Source organism: Eumetopias jubatus, unplaced genomic scaffold (assembly GCF_037043125.1).
Source record: "Eumetopias jubatus isolate StellerSeaLion01/CBP00866 unplaced genomic scaffold, mEumJub1_p1.0 scaffold_3, whole genome shotgun sequence".
In the NCBI taxonomy this organism is placed as follows: domain Eukaryota; kingdom Metazoa; phylum Chordata; class Mammalia; order Carnivora; family Otariidae; genus Eumetopias; species Eumetopias jubatus.
The window spans coordinates 96,890,376-96,911,512 of NW_028274809.1; the positions used below are offsets into that span (position 1 = coordinate 96,890,376).

A 21,137-nucleotide genomic window follows, 5' to 3' on the forward strand; every position below is an offset into this window, starting at 1 on the left:
CATCGGGCCCCCTGCTCCTTGGGAGCCTGCTTCTCCCTCTGCCTCTCTCTCTCTCTCTGTCTCTCATGAATAAATAAATAAAATCTTTAAAAAAAAAAACAAACAAATCCAGCCCACTCTGCCTCAGGGCCTTTGCACTTGCAGGAAAACAGTTTCACCAGAGCTTTTTCATATGTCTTGCTCCTTCATCTCTTTCAGGCTTCTGCTTAAATGTCACTTTGTGAATGAGGTCTGTTTCCCATGATCATCCTATTAAAAGTAAGAAACTTATACCCTTTAATTTTCTCCACAGAATTTATTGTCATTTGATAGACATACTATATATTTAATCCCTGACTTGTTATTGTCTATATCTCCACATAAAACGTAAGCGCCAAGAAAGCCCTATCACATTGTAGGCGCTCAATAAATATTTGCTTATTGAATGAATGATGAAGGAAACTTTTGTTTATATGGGTTTGAATTGTAATATATCTCCTTGTATTGATGGAGTATAAGAATAACTTTAATCCCATGACATCAGTAAAATCTTTTGGAACCACATTTATTAAAAAAGGTTTCTGGTATTGATTCCATGAATTTGAGTATGATCAACATTAGAAATGGTGATATTTTGAGATGTTTAAATTTCTCCCTAAAAAATAACAAGTGTCAGATAATGAATACTGTAGAATTGTAAGTTTTAAAGACATTAATGTTTAAAATGTTAAAGAAAATACGTGTTGTAGAAGTACTTACATCTCCACTATAATAGATTAATTTAAAATCATTCTCTTTTATTAACAAAAGCAAATTCTCCATCTTTACTTGGCAAATGATCCAGGAAACACTCATGGATATCATTGATGTTACTGTCATGACTGGAAAGAAATAAAAATGTACTTAAAATTCTTTATATTTTTCCTTAATCCAGACAAATCTTCCCATAATTAGTTCTTTTGTATCTTTGCTGTTTTACTAAGTATTTCATGGGGGAAAAGGTGACCCCAGCCTGCAGAGTTAGGAATGAGCTGAGGCCCATCTGGTTTGATGTTGTATGCTCTTTGTTAATATCATTGCTGGTTTTTGATTGTTTGGTTGGGTTTCTTTGGTTACATTTGTTCCAAATTGGGAAAATTATCAGCAGCTTTATTTTTTATTTATTTTTTAAATATTTAATTTATTTATTTGAGAGAGAGAGCTAGCAAGGGGAGGAAGGGACGCAGGGAGAGGGAGAATCTCAAGCAGACTCCCCACTGAGCACGGAACCTGAGCTGGGGCTCAATTTCATGACTCTGAGATCATGACCTGAGCCAAAATCAAGATTCAGAGGCTTAACCAACTGTGCCACCCAGGCGCCCCAATCATCGTGCCTCTGATTCCCCACTCTTTCTGCTTCATGCTCCTCCCCAGATCATCTACATTCCTCTGTCCTGCTTTCTCCTTAAATGACCCAAACATTTCCTTATATAACCTGAGTCACTCTCCCAAGGTGGGAAAAAAATTCAAATCCAAATGTTTGAAAACCGCTCAACGGTTACCTCTAGTTGATTGCCAAGGTGATTCAGCAAGTTCTCTTTCCTTTTCTATCTCTTCATTGGTAATCTTGCTGTCTCTAGAATGACCTTTTCTATAAACTTCACTAAGAAGGTCTCTTAAAGGTTAAGATCTCTTAACCCTTTTGGGCCAATGCAAACTACATATCATAATGGAAAAGAAAATAACAAAGTTGTAACAATTTTGACATCACTGAATCATTGACAAGTGAGTTTTGTGCAGAATTTTCCAGCTGATGAAGCCACCTTTTCTGACATCCCATTAGATGGGTAGAGAGGAGCTGGTCATAAGCTAACTCCAAATAATTTCTTCTGGCTTCTTCACTTTCAAATGATTCCTTCCCTTCTTTAAACACGTTCAAATATTTTTGAACTGTTCCTGTTCAGGAAATGCAATCTTTTGAATTCCTACCAAGCTGAAGGTTTTGTTTTGAAAGAGGCTATGCTGGTTTGTCCTTATTTTCTTTAGTTCATGTTGTATAGATAGAGTTTCCACCACAGAAGTATTAACTGTAACACCATCATGTACATATTTCATCTACACAGAGAGTCCTGGTCCAGGATGGGACTCTTGCAACAGAATCTTTGCTTTGCTTGTTGTCATTTTCTTCCACTTACTGAGTGAGAAAAATATGCTTTCTGAATGATTCAAATTAAAACCTTAATGCTGGGGTGCCTGGGCTGCTCAGTCAGTCAAGCAGCTGCCTTCGGCTCGGGTCATGATCCTGGGGTCCTGGGATCAAGCCCCACATCCAGCTCCCTGCTTGGGGGAGAGCCTGCTTCTCCCTCTCCCTCTGCCTGCCACTCTGCCTACTTGTGCTCTCTCTCTGTCTGTCAAATAAATAGATAAAATCTTAAAAAAAAAAAAAACAACAAAAACCTTAATGCCCTATATCACTTTCCAGATATATTTCAGGTTAAAGTTTTTTTTAACTTAGAAAAATTAAAGGTTTTGGTATTTTACCAAAAAAATAGCACTATTTTGGCAAAAAAAGATTGCACAGAAATCCAAAATGCCAGACACCCATCACAATTATAAGTCAATACATATTCGTTGGGTAAATTTGATAAGAGTTTAACCCTTAATTAGTCTGGTACTTTGACCCTCATACAGTGTTACTTCCATTTCACAAAGGAAGAGAGAGAGGGTCCAAGAAATTAGGGAATGCACCCAGGGTCATAGAGCCAGAAAATAGTGCACTTGACATCTGTGCCCAGCTTGGTCTTCTGCCTCCAAAGACATTTTTTCTCTACATGGGTGAGACCTTGCATTAAGTCCCACTGCCTGTCAGGGTAGGTGTTCAGAGTGAGGAGATGACATTATCTTACTAGGGTCCCAGGGGCACAAACACTTGGAAGAAGGGTTTTGGATGGGCTTTAAGGGGCCCCTCCCCATGCTCCCTCCTTCCTTTCCTCTATACCCTCCATCCTCCATGGCTCTGCTACCCAACTGCTCCAAGTGGTCAACACTGCTGCCCTCTGCCCCAGAGGTTGATGGTGGGGACCCAGGGTCTCTCTGATCACTGTTGGTCTTTCAAACGTCTCAGATGGAACGTCTCAACAGCAAGCCTTCCTTTTGCTAATAATGATTTCCCTTGTGGCATAACTGATGAGTTATTATGCCAGTAACCACACAGACAGACAGACAGGCAGACACACACACATTCTAGGGGTGGGGGTGGCAGGGAAGAAGGGGAGTGAACTCTGGCCTGCCTCATGGTGACCTTCCCAGTGACCATCCTTTCCTTCTTTTTCACTGGGCTTCTGTAGTTGGCTCATGCCAGGTGGGACTAAATCAAGCTCTGAAGATTTTCCCCTCTACATTTATTTCGGCAGCTAGCCCATCTCAGCATATTACAGGATTTGAATGGGAAGGTGACAGGCATCTAATACCGGTGATTGTTTTAAGAGAGAATGTATTTCGTGTAAGTGATATCTTGCATGATAACAGCTTCGGCCAAGCAGACTGGAAAACCACATTTCTTTTTTCTTGTTTTATTATTATGTTCCGTTAGCCACCGTATATAGTACATCATTAATTTTTGATGTAATGTTCAGTGATTCATTAGTTGCGTGTAACACCCAGTGCTCATCATAGCACGTGCCCTCCTCAATACCCATCACCTTGTTACCCCCTCCCCCGACCCATCTCCCCTCTGAAACCCCCAGATTGTTTCTCAGGGTCCATAGTCTCTCATGGTTCATCTTCCTCTCTGATTTCCCCCCCTTCGGATTTCCCTCCCTTCCCCTGTGGTCCTCCGTGCTATTGCTTATGTTCCACATATGAGTGAAAATTACATTTCTTAGGCTGGCTACTACACTTGCATTTACTGGGAGATAGTGCCTGAAGCCACTCCATTCAGTCACTGTTCACTTGGAAGCTGAGCCCTTTCGGTGAGGGGAAAAAAAAATCTGGGCTCCACCTGATTTCACTTTTAAGCCTCCTACTTGGATGATTTGAGCCATGCCAGCAAGATCGCTCTGTCCAAATTTCAAGCCCTGTATTTGGGTGCCACCGAGTTGACGATTCCAATCCTTGGGTTCAGCATTGTCTTCTCCCGAGGATGTTTGTTTTTAAAAATCTTAACTTTTCTGCAAGAATAAGCCCATTAAAGTCACTAATGTGTTTCTCTGAGGGTTTTCCAAATTGTTTTCCTCTGTTAAAGGGGAGAAGTGGAGGCAACAGGGTGCAAGATTCTGAGAGGGAAGATTTTGTTGATATGTGGAAATGACTGTGAAAAGGAGCTAAGTGGGAGCATGGGGGGAGCTATCTCCCTGACCTGCCAGGGCAAGTGCCGACTCTGGGGAATCACTCAGAATACTCTGGGACTTCATTTCCTCTATTCCTGGGGAGTTCTAGTTCTCAACAATGATACCCATTTTAAAGATGAAGAAACTGGTACTTAGTTCAAGTGAGTTTCTCAAGTTCAACAGTAACTATGCAGAACATTCTGGAACAGAACTCAGATTATTTATTATCTATTTCAGTGTTCTCTTCATAATAACACTCTATTTTTCATTATGTTTAATGTATGTACAGACATTTTAAAGGATCAAACACCTCTTGTGCTTATATGATTTTTTGTTCTTGTTTTTAACTTCTCATGGCCAATTATTCCTTAAAAAAATCTTTAGTCAAGCTTTAAAAAAAGTCCTAGAAGAGGGACGGCTGGGTGGCTCAGTTGGTTAAGCGTCTGCCTTCAGGTCAGGTCATGATCCTAGTGTCCTGGAATCGAGGCCCCACATCAGGCTCCTGCTCAGCAGGGAATCTGCTTCTCCCTCTCCCTCTGCCCCCCACCTTCCCCCTCATGCGTGTGCTCCCCCCAGATAAATAAATAAAATCTTTAGAAAAAATACTAAAAGACCCACTTGCCCAACAATTCCAATAGAAAGAGGGAGGGGGATAGTTTTCATTCTTAGTAAAAACATCATCTTTTATATTCTTTATTTTTTAAGTTCAAAATGAATCTAGGAAGCACACAGGTTTAAGAAGGCAAAGTACCCTTTTATCTTTCTCCTAATTATATCCCCATAGGTCCCCATCAAATGTTCTATCTTTCTTTCTTCTTTCTTCTCCACCATTCAAGCTATCGGCCAAGTTGGTTCTTCATATCTCAGATGAGTGGCGAGTTGGAGTGTGAAGCAACCAGTAAAGAATTCCTGGTTTGTTTTCAGAGCCCAAGCCTCTGAGAGTACCAGGAATGCTGGCAGAGGCAACAGAAGAAACACTTCTCGGGGGGGAAGGTCTGGGGTTGCTTATGGATCCAGGGCAAGCATCCCTTGTCCACAAGTTAGCAGACTCCTGGAGCTGAAGGGACCATGACAGCGAGATCACTGGTGGCTGGTGGAGCCAGTGTGGACAGGTGGCTGATGACCAGCTTCCTACTCCTGCCCTGTTCTGTTTCCCTGCCTTATATAGGACCCTGGACTGAGGCCCAGCTGGGGGTGGGGAAGCACTTCCAGAAGTCATGTTAAAAGAATAATATCCTAGCCCCAAACTCAATTGTTCTCGACATACATCTTTATCTTCTGCAAGCCTACTTAGAGTCACATTTGAGACTGTCTCCATAAGCTGATGGAGAATAGAATATTTTATATTTCATTAAGGCATACATAGACAAATGAGATCATATTATATATATCTCCTGGTAATTTCCTTTTTACCTTAATAATTTACCTCTTTCTGTGACATCAAAGAAATAATTTTTGTTTATCTTTTTTTCCAGATATATAATATTAAATGGCATGGATGTTTTTAATATTTCAGGTTCTCCAGGGGTTGGCAAAATCAGGCATGTGCCTATAAAGACAAATTGAATGGCAAGTACGGGGACCCAGAGCAGGATCTGGAGAGCCCTCTGCAGGCAGGTGGTCCTCACATTGTGAGGGGTCCAGCTCTGTCTTAGACCCTCCTTTCCCTCTCCAGCCACTGCACTAATAGTTTAGCAGCAGATGGGAAGGGGGAGCTCCGCAGACCTTGTCACCCCTGCCTGCATTTGGCACAGGGTGCAGACTGAAATAGCACATCCTTTCTAACTCCCTGGCTCGGCAGTTTTTTTGTTTTTGTGATTAATGTCCAGTGCAAAGGTGAGTAATGTAGCAATTCATTGTAGTAATTCAAGTTATGGGGAATATATGGACTCCGTCGCTCAGCATCACCTTCTCCAAGTCCTTGTCACATAAAAAGAATCATTACATTGGGAATACACTGCCATCAGCCACAGGACCAAGCAGAGATACAACTCATGTGCCCCAACTATCTCCACTGCTAGCAATGCGAGCCCTTCTTTGTAGAACTGGACGATGCTAACTGGACTCAAAGGGTAGAAAAGAAAGCTCTCCATATCTACTCTTTGGCCCTACCTATTTTAACTACTATCTAAAAGTGACCGGTCAAGTCTAAATCACCCTAAATTCATTTCAATTTTATATTGTATTATTTTCACCTCAAAGTGACCTTTGAGCTCCCAGGAGAAGTTTGGGAGTGGGGTGAGGGGAAGAAGTCTGGTTGGCAGCAGAGGAGGGCCTCCCACTCCAATAGGTCCTGGAGAGCATGGCTGCTGTCCCCTTTGGCGGGGGGGGGGGGGGAGAACAGGTGGGTAGATGAGATGCAGTTGAGAGCCTTTGTACTGGCTTCCAGATTCAAGGGAGCAGGTCTGAGGACCCCAGCTCTGCCAGCTTTGGAAGTAAGTGATTGCACACCCATTGGGGTTTCCATAGCTCTATAGGAAAAGGGGTGGAATGCAGTGAATCTGGATTGCCTGTTCTGTCCTCTGAGACTGCAGTCATGTTGTTCGTGTGTTCATATCAACTGGAAGTATTTCTAAATTCGTTAGCTGGTGGGGTCAGAGACCTTGGGTTCTTCTTTTACTAATGCAAGATAGACGTATTAAAGTTAGAAGGATAAAAGTGCACTTGGATGGGGTTGAACAGTATTATCATCTTTACGGAAAAAATGCCCCGCCCATTTCTTTTACTAATGCAAGATAGATGTATTAAAGTTAGAAGGATAAAAGTGCACTTGGATGGGGTTGAGCAGTATTATCATCTTTACGGAAAAAATGCCCTGCCCGTGGAGAAGGTGCTGGAAGGTCAGGGAAGAGAGGAACGAGCTCAGCCCCTATGGATTACCGGCATTTGGCAGGTAAGTCCCTGTTGATGCACTGTGGGTATGTGCGTGCCTCCATGTGCATGCATGTTGAGGGAGGAGAGGAGCGAGCGGGGCAAGCCTCCCTGACTCAGGACACCTGGTCCCACTGGGATTTCCTGCCACACCCAGGTGTCTGTCACTCAGATCTAGTCACCAAACCCACCAAAACCCTGGGAGGGCACTGAGCAGAGGTGGGAAAGGCTCCTTCCACTAGCCCCTCTCACAGTACTGGTGCCAGCCACTTCCTGTGCAAATGGATCCCGTGCATCGGATCTTGAGCCCAGGTTATTGTTCCCAGAGATGTGTGAACAACAGTACCCAGCTCCCAGGAATGACAGCATGTGTTACCTTTAAAAAGCCCCTCTTCAATTTTACAGCACCCACATTTCAGGAAGAAACTTTGTGCGCCGTGTCTCTTCTGCTCTGCTGCCCCGCACCCCGAGCCACATCGAGGCTCCCTCCATCTAGCGTGGTCTGATTGAAAATTCAATTCAACTCACTTCAAATATGCATTGAGCACCTTTATGTTGGCAGCAAAGTGGCAAAAGCCATAAGGGATACAAAATAAGTATAAAGCACCTTTTTTGTCTTCAAAAATAGTCTGCAGTGCTATAGGGAACAACATGGAGAAACCACAAGAGACCAACATGAGACAGAATATATTTACTCATCAGAATGTGTTGTTCTGACATTAAGTGCATTGGATGTTCCAGAAAAAGAGATCTTAGCAAGGGCCAGACTTGTCAGGGCAGAAAGGCATCTTGGAGAGGCTGGGAGCTGGTTTGGGGCTTTGAAGGATTGGGAGTGTTCAAATATGTAGCCAGATCACATGCAAAATTTTTCCTGTTATTTCAGGTTTTCTACTGAAGCCTTCAAGCTGAAAACAACATGACCTAATTACTTGCACTGTCTAAGAGCTCATGAAAGAGCTGTCAGCCAGGGCTTACTTAGAAGTGGCCTGAACGTCCTACAGTCCTCACTGGCCACTCCCCAGTTCCGGGCCCCTCACGCCGTCCTACCAGTTTATAAAAGCAGATTATAAATGTGAGAGGAGGTCCTTACTGGGTTTTTTAGTAGTAGGTGGTCTGCCTGGTAAGAATGGGGGATGTTTTCTCTCCCCTCCATTTGGAAGAGGGTAGGTTGTCCTCACCTCCCCTAAGATAAGAGAGAAGAGAGCCTGGTGCCCACTACTGGGCTTGATGCTTGCTGAGCAGTTGAAGCTGTAGGCCCACTCTGGGGCTGCTCCTGGCACAGAGCACAGTGGGGGAGGTCTTGGGAGAACTTGGCACAGGTCCCCAGATGAGAGAAGGTATTGTGAGCATAAAGACTGGTACCCACTTCTTGCAGGGGAAACTTGGAAGGAGGGGGAGGAGGGGAGCAGCCTGTGCTGTCAGAGCTGGGGGCTGCCTGCGTTCCCACCACATGGCCTGCCAAGGTTTGGTCAGTGTCCTGTGGACCCAGTGGGTGCTGCAGAAGAACATAGAAGCAGATTGAAGAGGGTGGCCTCCCGGGGGAAGACTCCGAGCCATGCAAAGCTATGGAGTGTATGAATGAGAAGCGGTGAGGGGAGACATATTCCAGGAAGGTGGTGAGGAGCTCATCCTTCTTGTTCAGCAATTATGCAGCATGGAGGTCCTCTGGGAGCACTCCCCAAACCCACATGTAGCCCCAGTGTGGAACACCTGTCACATCAAGGCTGTTGCTGGTAAAGGGGAACAGCACGAGTTATGGAAGAGGGGCTCCTTTCCTCATGCTTTTCCAGCCCTTGAGGAGGAAGGGAGACCAGGTAGAGGGAGATGGAGAGTGGGGAGGCGGAGTGCAGGGACCGACCAAGCTCTTTCTCCCTCTGTGCTACGGGTCAGGCCCCCAACTGGGAGAAGGGGAAAGCCTTTACATTGTATGGGAGACTAGATTTGATTCTTCCTGGGCAGGACTTCCTAGCTCCTGAAAGGTGAGTCTCAATGGTCCAAATGAGACTCTTCTTTATAACTGATAGCACTGAACAGCCCTGAGAGTTGTTGTCCTAAGATGCTATCAGGGGGCAGGCAAGGAGAGGACCCAGAGTTTTACTGAAGGGCATCTACCCCTGGCACCCCCAGGAAGGCCAGCGAACTGATTTCAGAGAGACAGGAGCACCAGGAAGGGCAGTTCAGGAAGACACAGGACCCAAGTGGGAGCCATGGGTGGGGTGGGCCTGGAGTGTTGGGGGGTCTTGGTGACTTTGTCTGGCTGGAGGGGAGGGGACAGCAGAGACTCACTGTGGGAGCCTTGAGATAGGATTCCAACATTTTTGAGAGGATTGGCAGCAGGAGGGGCTAAAGCGAACAAACAAACAAACAAAGTAATATCCCACTTCTCAAGCAGGTTTCCTGGGAAGGGCTCATTCTCCACAAAACCACCTCCTTCTTCTTTCCTGAGTGTTTCTAGTCACCAGCCAGCATTTCTCCCCAATGCACGCTAGTTGGTTTGTTGTTGCTACATGGGTTTGAGAGTCTGTCTTCTCGTAATATTCTCATTTACCCATTTGGAAACAGAGGCCCAACTGAGGGGGGTTCCTGGAAGGATGACACTCCACGCCTTTCTTTTCCACTTCCCACAGGGGTAGGAAGACCCACTGAGCCTACACTTGTGTAACTGGATTTAAGTCAACTTGGACCCAGAGATGAAAGTTTAATTTCTTGTTTTATAGTATGAATGAGGAACAAGCAGGAGAGAGGAGGCGTTTTGGTTTGTGGGGCATTGGAAGAAGCGACCCACTATGGTTTCCTGAAGAGTGGATTTCCAGAGGGTTTTAATTATGATCACCGAGCTGCAGCTTGGAGAGACACGGCTGCTCAAGTAGGTAGCTGTCTGATTTCTTCTGCTGTCTGGCTGGCTTGCCTGGCCTCCTTAGCAGTCCACAATTTAGTCTACACTCTTGGGGGGGCAAGAGAGGCCTTGTTATTATAAACCAAATTTATTCTGACTTTGAGCTTTAACTCTCTAGAGGGTAAGAAATTAGGTCTCAATTGTGTTTGGAAGGATGCTCCATTTCCATGCATGCACAGAAGGATCTGGGCAGTGGGGATGGCAGAATGGCCTCCGGTCTCTAGCCTATTGTTGTGATAGCTATGATTCTTGTTGTTCAAACTCACATGGTTTATTGGAAGGTGATTGGCTTTACTGCTTCCCTGTCAAGCAGTGGCATGCCATCTTTAGCTACCGTTCCCACGGTCACCTCTCTTAATATTCTTTCTCTCCAGCATCCCTGAGCCAACTCCAGTATCTCTCCTTAAGGGGCTGCAAAAACTTATCTCCTTTGCAATCCTCTTTTGGAAAGAGCTACCAGCTGCTTTTGATATGGCTGTTCCCACATGCCCAGCCTAGCCTCATCCATTGCTCTGGGACCACGCAGCCTAACTGCTTCACTGAGTCATGGGCTTGGACACAAAAGTCTGGATGGAGGAAGAGAGTCCCTCTCCCCGCCGCTCAACACAAAAGCACACAAGAAAAGGCAACACCAGGCCTGGCTCCCTTTTTGTATTTGTTGGAGGGTAGAGAAGGAAAATACCTAGAGTTAGAAGTAAGAAACCACAAATACATTATCCTGTCACATCTGTCTAGTCTTTAGAGTCTAAACAGTGAATAAGCTAAGGCAATTCCCTCAGAGACTTGCTTTAGCTGTCCCCAAGTGCTGTCAGCAGCTAATGTTCTTAGCAACGAAGGTATGAATGCAGTGGTCCTATGGAGGGGTCTGGGTTGAGCTGAGTCCAAACATCAACCATCAGCCTTCACTTCCATGGCCCACCTGTGGGTTGCTGCTCAAAATATATGAGAGAATTTGACCATGACACTTTACGCACTGTCAAAGACAAAAACCAAACAAGTAAGGAAGTTGATTTTATTCAGCCTGCTGCACTAGGGAAAGTACCCCAGATCTGAAGCTCAGGATGTCTTAGGAGACTGGATTTGCCTTAGACTTTTACAGGGAGGGGTGAGCACATAGCAGATGGGGTGATTTATAATTAAGGTTGTATTTTAAATAGGGGAAGCTTCAGTCAGCACAAGAAAAGTTTTTCCCCTGTGGCTAGCTAGTTTCTAGGAAACAAACATTTTGAATCATTCATGAAATAAAGAATGGGAAATTGGAGGAGCATCTGGGTTGACCGGTTGAGCGTCTGACTCTTGATTTCAGCTCCGGTCATGATCTCAGGATTGTGAGATGAAGCCCTGTGTCCAGCTCCATGCTGGGCGTGCAGCCTGCTTGAGAGTCTGTCTCTCCCTCTTGCTCTGACTGCTCCTCCCAGGCCGCTCACTCACATGCTCTCTCTCTCAAAAAAAAAAAAAAAAAAAAGAAAAGAAAAGAAAGAAAAAAAAGAGAAAAGAATGGGAAGTTGGAGGGTCTAGGTTGAATGGTGCCCCCCTAAAAGATGTTGAGGTCCAAACTCCCAGTATTTGTGAATGTGTCTTATTTGTAAATGGGGTCTTTGCTGAATGTAATCAGGTTAGGATGAAGTCATAGGGTGGGTCCTAATCTTTGAGCCAAGTAATGCCAAAGATTGATGGCAACACTAGAAGCTAAGAGAAAGGCATGGAATGGGAGGTTCCCTATAGTCTTGAGAGAACATGGCCCTACCAACACCTTGATTTCAGGCTTCTAGCCTTCAGAACTGTGAGACAAAATTTTTCTGTTGTTTTCAGCCACCTAGATGTGTTACTTTGTTATGGCCACCCTAGGAAACTAATACAGTCTGTGCCTGGCAAAAGGGGAAAAGTCTGTGTTTAGTCTTGTCAAAGGTAAACAAGGGCAACATCATGGTCTTATGGGAGTCATGATAAAGTGTGTCTTGCATAAGTCATGTGTAGAGGACGTTTCTGTGAAGCCATTTTGGGAACACAAAAGGCTGGGGAGTTTCTTATCCTTACTGGGAACACAGGGCTCAGCGTTGTGAACCCACTTAAAACCCATAAATGGATTTCCATTCCTACCAGTTAAATTGCAACCTTCCTAGTCTTGATATACAAGGGTGGGGCCTCTGAACCCCACCGGCCTTGTCTGCCTTGCTTGTTACTCTTGCACTATCCACCTGCCTCCCTGTGTGGTTCCACAAACGCACCTGGTGGTTCACTGATGTGTCTTTGTTAGTGGCATTACTTTTGCCTGGAACATGCCCTGTCTCTCTTCTTTCTCTCCTTTAGTTTCACTCAGCTTCTATATCCATTTCCCTGAGGAACCTACCCTCACACCTGTTTCCAGGTCTCTTTGGGATTTAATGGAAGCCAGGGTTCACCTCTGCAGAACACTCTTCCCCCTGGATTGGAGTGAAGTGCTCCCATTGCTGTCTGTCTTGCTGGGCTGTAGGTTTCCTACACACTCTGATTCTCTATCTTGCTGCAAAGCTCACTGCTTGGTACAGAGAAGGTGATAAATAAGTATTTGTTGAGCTGAAATGAACTCTGTCTCCTTCAGACACCTCTCCCTGACCCTTGGAAATGTTTCCTCTTCAACGTGTTATGTTATTTTTTTTTTCCTGAGAGCCCCTTCACTTCTAAGTTCAGTCCTAGCAGAGAGGTGAGGTCTGTATTTTCAGGTTTCATTGCTTTCTCCATAGAAGCATTCCATTTACAGTTTTAGTATTCCAGCTACAACCAGAAAAAAAAAAAATCCTCTTTCTTTGCAGAGGCTTAAAGGAATATTTTTATCTCATCACAAAAGTATCGCATGCTCATTGCAAAATAAAGTTTGGAAAAATATAGAAAAGCAAAGAAATCCAAAAACATGGAATCATGTATCATTCTACAACCCAGAATTAACTACGTATTGATGTCCTATCCCCAAAGTGATTTTCATGTTGTACATTCTATATTGTAACCTGATTTTTTTTCTACTTAACCTTTCAAGATCAATCTTCCACATTAATAAATACTCATTTTTGTGAAAAACACAAATGTTTTTCAGGAAGGAACTTTTCCATCTAGAGACAATTTCACTCTTCTGGTGAGAAAATCCCTTTCCCCCCCTTTTTGAGGATTAACATATCTGGCTAAAAATCCCCCAAAAGTTTGGAAATGTTAGAAGTATCTCTCATGGAAGATGATATTGAGATTGGTTGCTAAAAATAATAACTAAATTAAAAAATAAAATGAAGAAATGTCTAATGTAGAAACGTAGTTTCTCTTTCAGTTCCAATGACTATCTTTTTAATGTACTCCTGTATGTTAGGAACCTAGAAGTGTATACTTGTGGCTATGCAAGAAGGCACCCATCATTTCCCCAATCAACTTCACCACTGTCATCATCGTCATCACCAACATCATCAGCATGAGCATCATCTTCACCATTGTCTCCAGCATCATCACCACCATCACCACCACCAGCATCTCCTTCACTATTATCACCATCATCTTCATCACCACCACCACCGTCAGCAGCATCACCATCATCAACCACCAACATCACCCTCACCACCATCACCATCATCATCACCAGTACCAGCATCATCTTTACCACTACCACCACCACCAGCATCAACTTCACCACTATCACATCGTCACCATCACCACCCTCTTCAGCATTATCACCATCATCTTCATCATCACCACCACCCTCAGCAGCATCACCATCATCAACCACCAGCATCTTCTTCACCACAATCACCATTGTCACCATCACTATCATCACTATCACCATCATCATCACCATCACCACCACTACCATCTCTTTCTTGTCCTCTCTTCTTTTCCCCTGCTTCTCCTCCCTCTCCCCTTTTCTTTCTTCTCCCCTCCTCCTCATTCTATTCCTTCATTATTTCCATCATCATTCTCATTCCCATTTCAACTTGCATCATTTAGAGGTCTGGGAGTTATATGAATATTGAGGTATACGAGAGCAGGAGAGATGATGTTAAAAATTGCTGGAATACATTTAGAATTTTTTCCTAAACTATTTTAATCTCCAGAGCTGATATAATTCTCTGATGTGGAAACATGACCTGTGAGATAATCTTGATGTAACAGCTTTCCTTTCAGTCTGATCAATTTTTTAAAAAATTTCCAAAATAGCATTAATAAAGACAAGTCAGAGATAGTATATTTTACTCATCTGCATTTATATTTATCTAACTCACACACCTGCTTAATGTGTAAAAGTCAGGCTTTTAGACAGGAATCTCACGTGGATCTCTCTGAATTATGTAGAAGTTTACCTGGCTGGATAATTTGTATGACTTTTTACAGAAACTATAGAGAACGCATTCCAAGTCATAATATACAAATTGGCGTTTATATTTTCTCCTTTGAAGAGGGCAGTAACCCTGAGAAAGATGTCAGTACTGATACCACAGAGCAGACCCCACAGAAGAGCACCTGGTGTCTCCAGTGATTGAAATGATATATTAATGAGCTCTTATTCTCAGTGACATTTTACCAGGAACCAATTAACTGTAGTAATTACATGTCTTCCATTGCGTGCTCTGAAATGTGAAGTGCACGGGTGTTGGGTTGCTGTGTTTGTTGAACATTTTTTTTCCATGTGACAACCCTTTAAGCATTAAAACTTTGAGTCATTTATTATGTTTCCCTTGCCTTCTGGGTGTCGCAGCATGAAGGAAAACCTTGCAAAGGATGAGTTTATAACCACACAGATACTGGTGCATGTAAATGAGCATAGCCCAATACTAGAAAGCCTCACCAATGCTGTGCTTTAAGGGTGGCAGAAAATACAGAGGGGAGAGGGCACATGGCTAAAAACAGAAAGAGTTCACCCTATATGTTAAGAAAAAAAAAAAAAAGAAGAAGATAGCAGGAAGGGGAAAATGAAGGGGGGGAAATTGGAGGGGGAGATGAACCATGAGAGACTATGGACTCTGAGAAGCAAACTGAGGGTTCTAGAGGGGAGGGGGGTGGGGGGATGGGTTAGCCTGGTGATGGGTATTAAAGAGGGCACATACTGCATGGAGCACTGGGTGTTATACGCAAACAATGAATCATGGAACAGAACATCAAAAACTAATGATGTAATGTATGGTCATTAACATAACATAATAATAATAAAAAAAAACAAAAAAGTTCAACCTTCAAGCTAAAAACCAGATAGATGGCTTAGGGAAGCAGAGATTGAATAAGGGACGCTGGCTAGTTGACTTCTAGATAATGGGGTGAGGGCTGGTAAATGGAAAACTTTTTTTTGTTCGTTTTAAAACTGTTGAAAAATTTTCAGAAATACTGCAGTTTGGATTTCTAAAGTAAATAACCCTTCAATACTTCACTTCCCTCACTATAAAATTTGGATGATTGTATTTGCCTATTAAGTTTGTTGTGAAGGTAAGTTAATATATGTACAAGTACTTAGGATGGTACTGGGTAGATTGTAAATGCTTAGTGTCAGTTATTATTGTATTAAATCTATTGAACATAATTTGACATTCTAAAACTTGGAAGTTATGGATGGAGCTGCACACTCAACTTTTAAATAAATAGCATATAGTGTTTATAAGATATAACATATAATTGGGTAAAAATGAAAATGGTACACAGTAATGAAAAAGCACAAGAAACTAAAACTAGCTCAGATCTCACACATTCAAAGATAACCACTGTTAAAATGTTTTGGGAAATCCTCAATGTCTCTACAAATAAATATGAATATATTCACAGGTAAATACACCTAATTTTACACTTTTGAATCATAATATGTTCTTCTGTAAGTGACCTCTATCACTTACACAGTGTTTTTAATCAATCAATATGACTTCCATCATCATTTTTAGTGGTTGTATAATATTGTGGAGCATATATATCATAAATCATTTGACTAGCCCCCTCATGATGAATATTTGAATTGTTTTCTTTATTTTTTTGATATTATGTAATTTCTTGTATTGTAAATTCAGAGGTATAAGATAGTTGGGTCAAATGGTTATATATTTTATATTTTGAATCATATTTTTGCACTGCTTTTCTAAAATGGTAAGGCTAATTTATAGTCAACGTGGGTAAGATTTGCTAGGCAGAAGTTAAGAGGCTGATGTCAGGGAAGAAGGATCTTTTAAATAGAAGGGACAATGTGAGCAAAAACAGGGAGAATGTGAAAATATTTACTGTATTTGGGGCAACTTCCCCCCTTTACTTGATCTTGCTATTTTTCATTCCACATTTTGTGGAACTCTATATCTTATATCAGCTGGTATAGGTGATAGTCATTCTTCTAAAAGGTATGGTGTGGGTAAACCCTGATTTATTCAATTATTTTAAAAAACTTATTTATTTTAATTTAATTTTTTAAAAAATATTTTATTTATTTATTTGGCAGAGAGAGAGATTGAAAAAGAAGGCACAAGCAGGGGGAGTGGCAGGCAGAGGGAGAAGCAGGCTCTCTGCTGAGCAAGGAGCCCGATTAGGACTCGATCCCAGCACCACGGGATCATGACCTGAGCTGAAGGCAGATGCTTAACTGACTTAGCCACCCAGGTGCCCCTTATTTAATTTTTTTATAAAGATTTTATTTATTTATTCATGAGAGACACACGGAGAGAGAGAGAGAGAGGCAGAGGGAGAAGCAGGCTCCCAAGGAGCAGGGAGCCCGATGTGGGATTCGATCCCAGGACTCTGGGATCATGACCTGAGCCGAAGGCAGACGCTTAACCATCTGATCGACCCAGGCGCCCCTTATTTAATTTTTTAATCTTTATTGGTTAGTTACTTTTTTTTCTGTCAGTGTTTACGACTATGAACAATACTGTAACAAACGGTCTTTAAGTTTGGGTGGTTTTATTTATTTTTGTGAAAAAGCTTTCTAGGACTGGGTTTGCTGAATTGAAGAGTACATATACTTTAAATTTTAATCTATATTTTAATCAGCGTTTCCAGATTCATTTCTCAAGAGGCTGTAACATTTCACACTTCTACCTGAAAGTACAGTTTCTCCACATCTCAACCCGTAATAAGTATGTTCCTTCTAAATTTATGCCAGTTTAATGGGCATAGCATAATTTTGATTTGCATTTCTTTGGTTACTGGGGAATTGGAGAACCGTGCACATACTTTTGGCCCATATGGATTTGCTTATCTGTGAATGAGACAAAGGCCTTATTTCTTTTGCTCTTTCTTTTCGCTCCTACCTTAAAATTAAAAAAACAAAACTTTTCAAAGTAACACATGTACATAGCAAAAAATAAATAATACAGAAGTGTTTATAGTGAAAGCAATAACCACTTGTCCTATCCTTCCTCACTCTTATTTCTAATCCTCCAAGTCAGGCCACAGAATCCACATTAGCTTATATAAGCAGTAAGTGATTTATATCAGGGTAATATGCAGTTTACAGAATTTCTACCTTCTTCAGAGAAGTTGTGGCAGAGCCAGGAATGAACATTTTATCCAGGAGAAACCCCCAAGAGCACGATGGGAAGTTTGGGCAGAAATGTGTTTGCTTGGCAGCCTGCTGCTCAGCACCTATGATGTTAGGAAAGGGGAGCAGGATCTGTCCTCACCTGACTCAGGATACGCCACGTCACCTCCTGTGGGCAGCTAACTACTGAGAGCAGGGGACGGGGAGCTTCTGACTTTCTGGTCTCTGTAGCACCCGGGCTCACAGGAAGGGGGTTAGCATGGGTGTTGGGTGAGCTACTGGCAGTGTCTGCCCAAGCTATATTCCTGTCTTGTCTATCTGTTCCTTGTTTCTTTATTTTGTGGCAGTAACTCCCAGATACATTACAATAAAAATGCAACTTGCCGAATGCCTCTCCTGAGCAAACTTCCTGAAACCTGTCAGAAAATGTATTGATTTCTTCCCTTGTCACCATGGACCATTTGTCTGAAGATCTGAATTTTAGATTCAATATTATAATTTTCGGCAGGGCTTTGAAATCATGGCTCATTGTCTTCTAAATAATGTTGCTATTGAGAACTGATTTGCATTCCCTTGTAGGTGAGGCATTTTGTTTGTTTAGTTGGTTGGTTTAAAAAAAAATTTTTTTTTAAATCTCTGTGGAGACTTTTGCATCTTTTCTCCCATTGTGGTGGTCTATAATTTTGTGAGGATGTATGCTCAGCCCTCATCTGGCTCTCTCAAAAGAATTATCTGGCTCTTCAGTTCGGGAAAATTTTTGTTGATTATTTATGCTCCTTAATTTCTTTTTCTGTTTTTTTTTTTTTCTCTCCTCCTAAAACTGTTGTTAGATGGATGTTGGATCTTCTGGATTTATCTTCCATCTCATTCATATTCTCTACCTTTGTCTCTTTGTCTTAGGGTCTGAAGTTGTTCTCAATTTTATCTAGGCTACCTGTTGTATTTTTGTCCTACAAATCACTATCTTATTTTCCAAGAATCTTTATAGAATTGCTCCCTTTTCATGGTAGACTATTCTGTTTTTTCTTTTTTTCTTTTATTTTGGAGAGGAGGAAAGAGAGAGAGGATGAGAGTCGGGGGGAGAGGCAGAGAGAGAGGAGGAGAGAGAGAGAGAGAGAGAGAGAGAGGGTGAAAGTAGCAGGGGGGAGGGGCAGAGAGAGAGAATCTTAAGCAGACTTCATGCCCAGCACCAAGCCTGACTCACGGCTCGATCTCAGGACCCTGAGATCATGACGTGAGCCGAAATCAAGAGTTGGACACTTAACTGACTGAGCCACTTAGGTGTCCTAACTATTCTTGTTTAATGAATGTAAAACCTTTAAAATCTTTGTGAGGATACTAATCAGAAACTTTCAATCCCCCCCATCTTTACTCTGACATTAGTTGTTCTGTGTGTTTTTCTTGATCTTTCTCTTTTGTGAGGGAACCCAGACCTTCCCCTGCAGACTGATTTTTTTGGAGAATGTCTATCCAGCTTTATTCTGGAGGCAAATATTTCGGTGTTACCAGTTGTCCTGATTGCAGTGTGTGACACCAACTTGTGTAGCTGCTTGGAACTATCTTGTATATAAAGCCTTATTTCTTGTCCTGCTTCTCACTGCACTCTGTATCTCCTTATCCATATGCTAGGCAGAATAATGGCCCCCAAAGATGTCCAATCTTCATCTCTGGACCTTCTGAATATGCTGCCTTACCTAGCAATAGGGACTTTGCAATGTGATTAAGTTAAGGATCTTGTGATGGGGAGAGTAGCTTGGATTATTCAGGTGGCTCAAATAATCACAAAGGTTCTTCTAAGAGGTAGGCTGCAAGGTCAGAGTCAGAGGAGATGTGACAATGGGAGCTTTGGTAGGGGGCTTGGCCACAAGTCAGGGGATGTGGGCAGCCTCTAGAAGCTAGCAAACACACAGAAACAGATTTTCCCCGAGGATCTCCAGAAGGAACACAGCTTTTGGTTTTAGCTCTGTAAGACCCATTTCAGACTTCGGAAATTGCTCCTGAAGTGCAAGATAAGATAATTGGTGTTGGTTTAAGCCACTTCATTTGTGGTAATTTGCATACTCCAAGTCAGGGAAGGGTAAGCTCACCTCCCACGGCATGGACTTTGCTCCTTGGCATATTCTGGCTGTGGCCTCATCCAACTATTTATGGACCAAAACAACCTCATTGCCTTTTTAATTTCTGGAAGGCTATAGCATTTCTGATCGGGCAGTGGTCCACCCTTCCCTATTCCTAGCGCTGCCATGAGATGGTTTTCTTTTCTGTTTCTTTACAGCAATACAGTGGGTTTGAGAAGGATGAAAGAAGGTATCAGGGTGCTCTTGGAATCAGTGACACGCCGATGAATACTTGGGTTTACAGAATGCGTCCAAAGCCTCATTATTTTAAAGTCACAGCTGTCAAAGATGACCCATCAAAAGGAATTCTTCTGGCTCTTCCTCCCGCTCCCTGAAGCCTCACTTTGGTTCCACACAGGCATTTGCGAGACAGCTGGTAGAGATTAGCAGTGCAGGCTCTGTAAATTATGCAGAGTGTTTCTTCACAGAGAGATAACTGGAGTGAAGCCGCAACCCGGCCTCCTAAGCACCAGGCTCCAAGCCACAGAGCCAGCCATGCAGCCATCTGATGCGAATTCCAGCCAGGTACTGCTTCGCTCTGGGCCCTGGGCTGGCCCTGCGATGAGAAACACTGCTTTTCTCCAGGAACCTTTGGGAAAGTACTAGGAAGCTGCGCAGGCCTGCGTGGGAGCCTGTGTTCTGGAGCGGTGATTGCTGTCTCTTGGTCTGCTCCTGTAGGCACCGACCTTATTTCCTTGTTAAGGCTCATTATTTGACTACTGAGTTCAGTTCTCCCATTTCTTCAGGTTCTGCAACTTCCTTGTGCTTCATGGAGAGAAGTCATGTATCTAGTGGGTTGGCGGCCTTGACATTAAAGAAGGAGAAACTTCGATGTTCCCCCTAGCATGGACACAGTGACAAAACATAGCAGTTGCTTCACCAGTCCTGTCTCAGACATGGAAGGTAAAATATCACTTTAATAATTTTATTGTTTGGCTATTTCTATCATTGGAGGAATAGTAGAAAGTGTCCAGGTTGTAGAAGACAGGTCTGAGTTTAAAATTCAGCTCTGCTGCTCCCTAGCCATGTGATTGTGGGTACACTTCTTAAACCTCCATAAATCTCAGTTTTTTCCCTTTCAGTTAAAAAGGTGGATAAAGGGGGCACCTGGGTGGCTCAGTTGGGTTGGCATTTGCCTTGGGCTCGGGTCATGATCCCAGGGTCCTGGGATTGAGCCCTGCATCGGGCTCCCTGCTCCGCGGGGAGTCTGCTTCTCCCTCTCCCTCTGCCCCTCCCCTGCTCCTGCTCTCTCTCTCTCTCAAATGAATAAATAAAATCTTTAAAAAAAGGTGGATAATGTTTATAACATGGTCCTGTTGTGAAGATTAAATGAAATAAGGAACCAATGGTTGTTAGCACATAAATATTCATCCCTTGTCTGTCTCTACTATAAGGGCTAGCAGTGTATTTGCGGATGCTAGCAAGAGCTAATGGTTCTCACATGTTTTTTATGGCATTCATTTTTTTTCTGATTATGAACATTATAAATGTAAGCTTATGCAGAGAAT

General features: G+C 42.8%; 1 protein-coding gene across 21 annotated transcripts in view; it reads left to right on the forward strand.

The window, feature by feature from the left end:
- The window catches only part of LOC114207321 (uncharacterized), a 107,707-nt gene extending 87,179 nt beyond the window's left edge, over window positions 1-20,528 (forward strand). For 18 of the 21 annotated variants that reach the window (XM_088021747.1, XM_088021742.1, XM_088021738.1 and 15 more), the window contains 2 exons: window positions 9,875-10,023; window positions 13,388-14,733. In XM_088021747.1, coding sequence (XP_087877873.1) covers window positions 9,880-10,023; window positions 13,388-14,035 — 792 coding nt within the window. In that variant the 5' untranslated portion in view covers window positions 9,875-9,879 and the 3' untranslated portion in view covers window positions 14,036-14,733. Of the gene's footprint in view, window positions 1-6,624; window positions 8,230-9,874; window positions 10,024-13,387; window positions 14,734-20,375 lie in introns of those variants that run through there. The other 3 variants (XM_088021756.1, XR_015767879.1, XM_088021757.1) reach the window with 3 other exon arrangements.
- The last annotated feature ends 609 nt before the right edge of the window (window positions 20,529-21,137 follow it).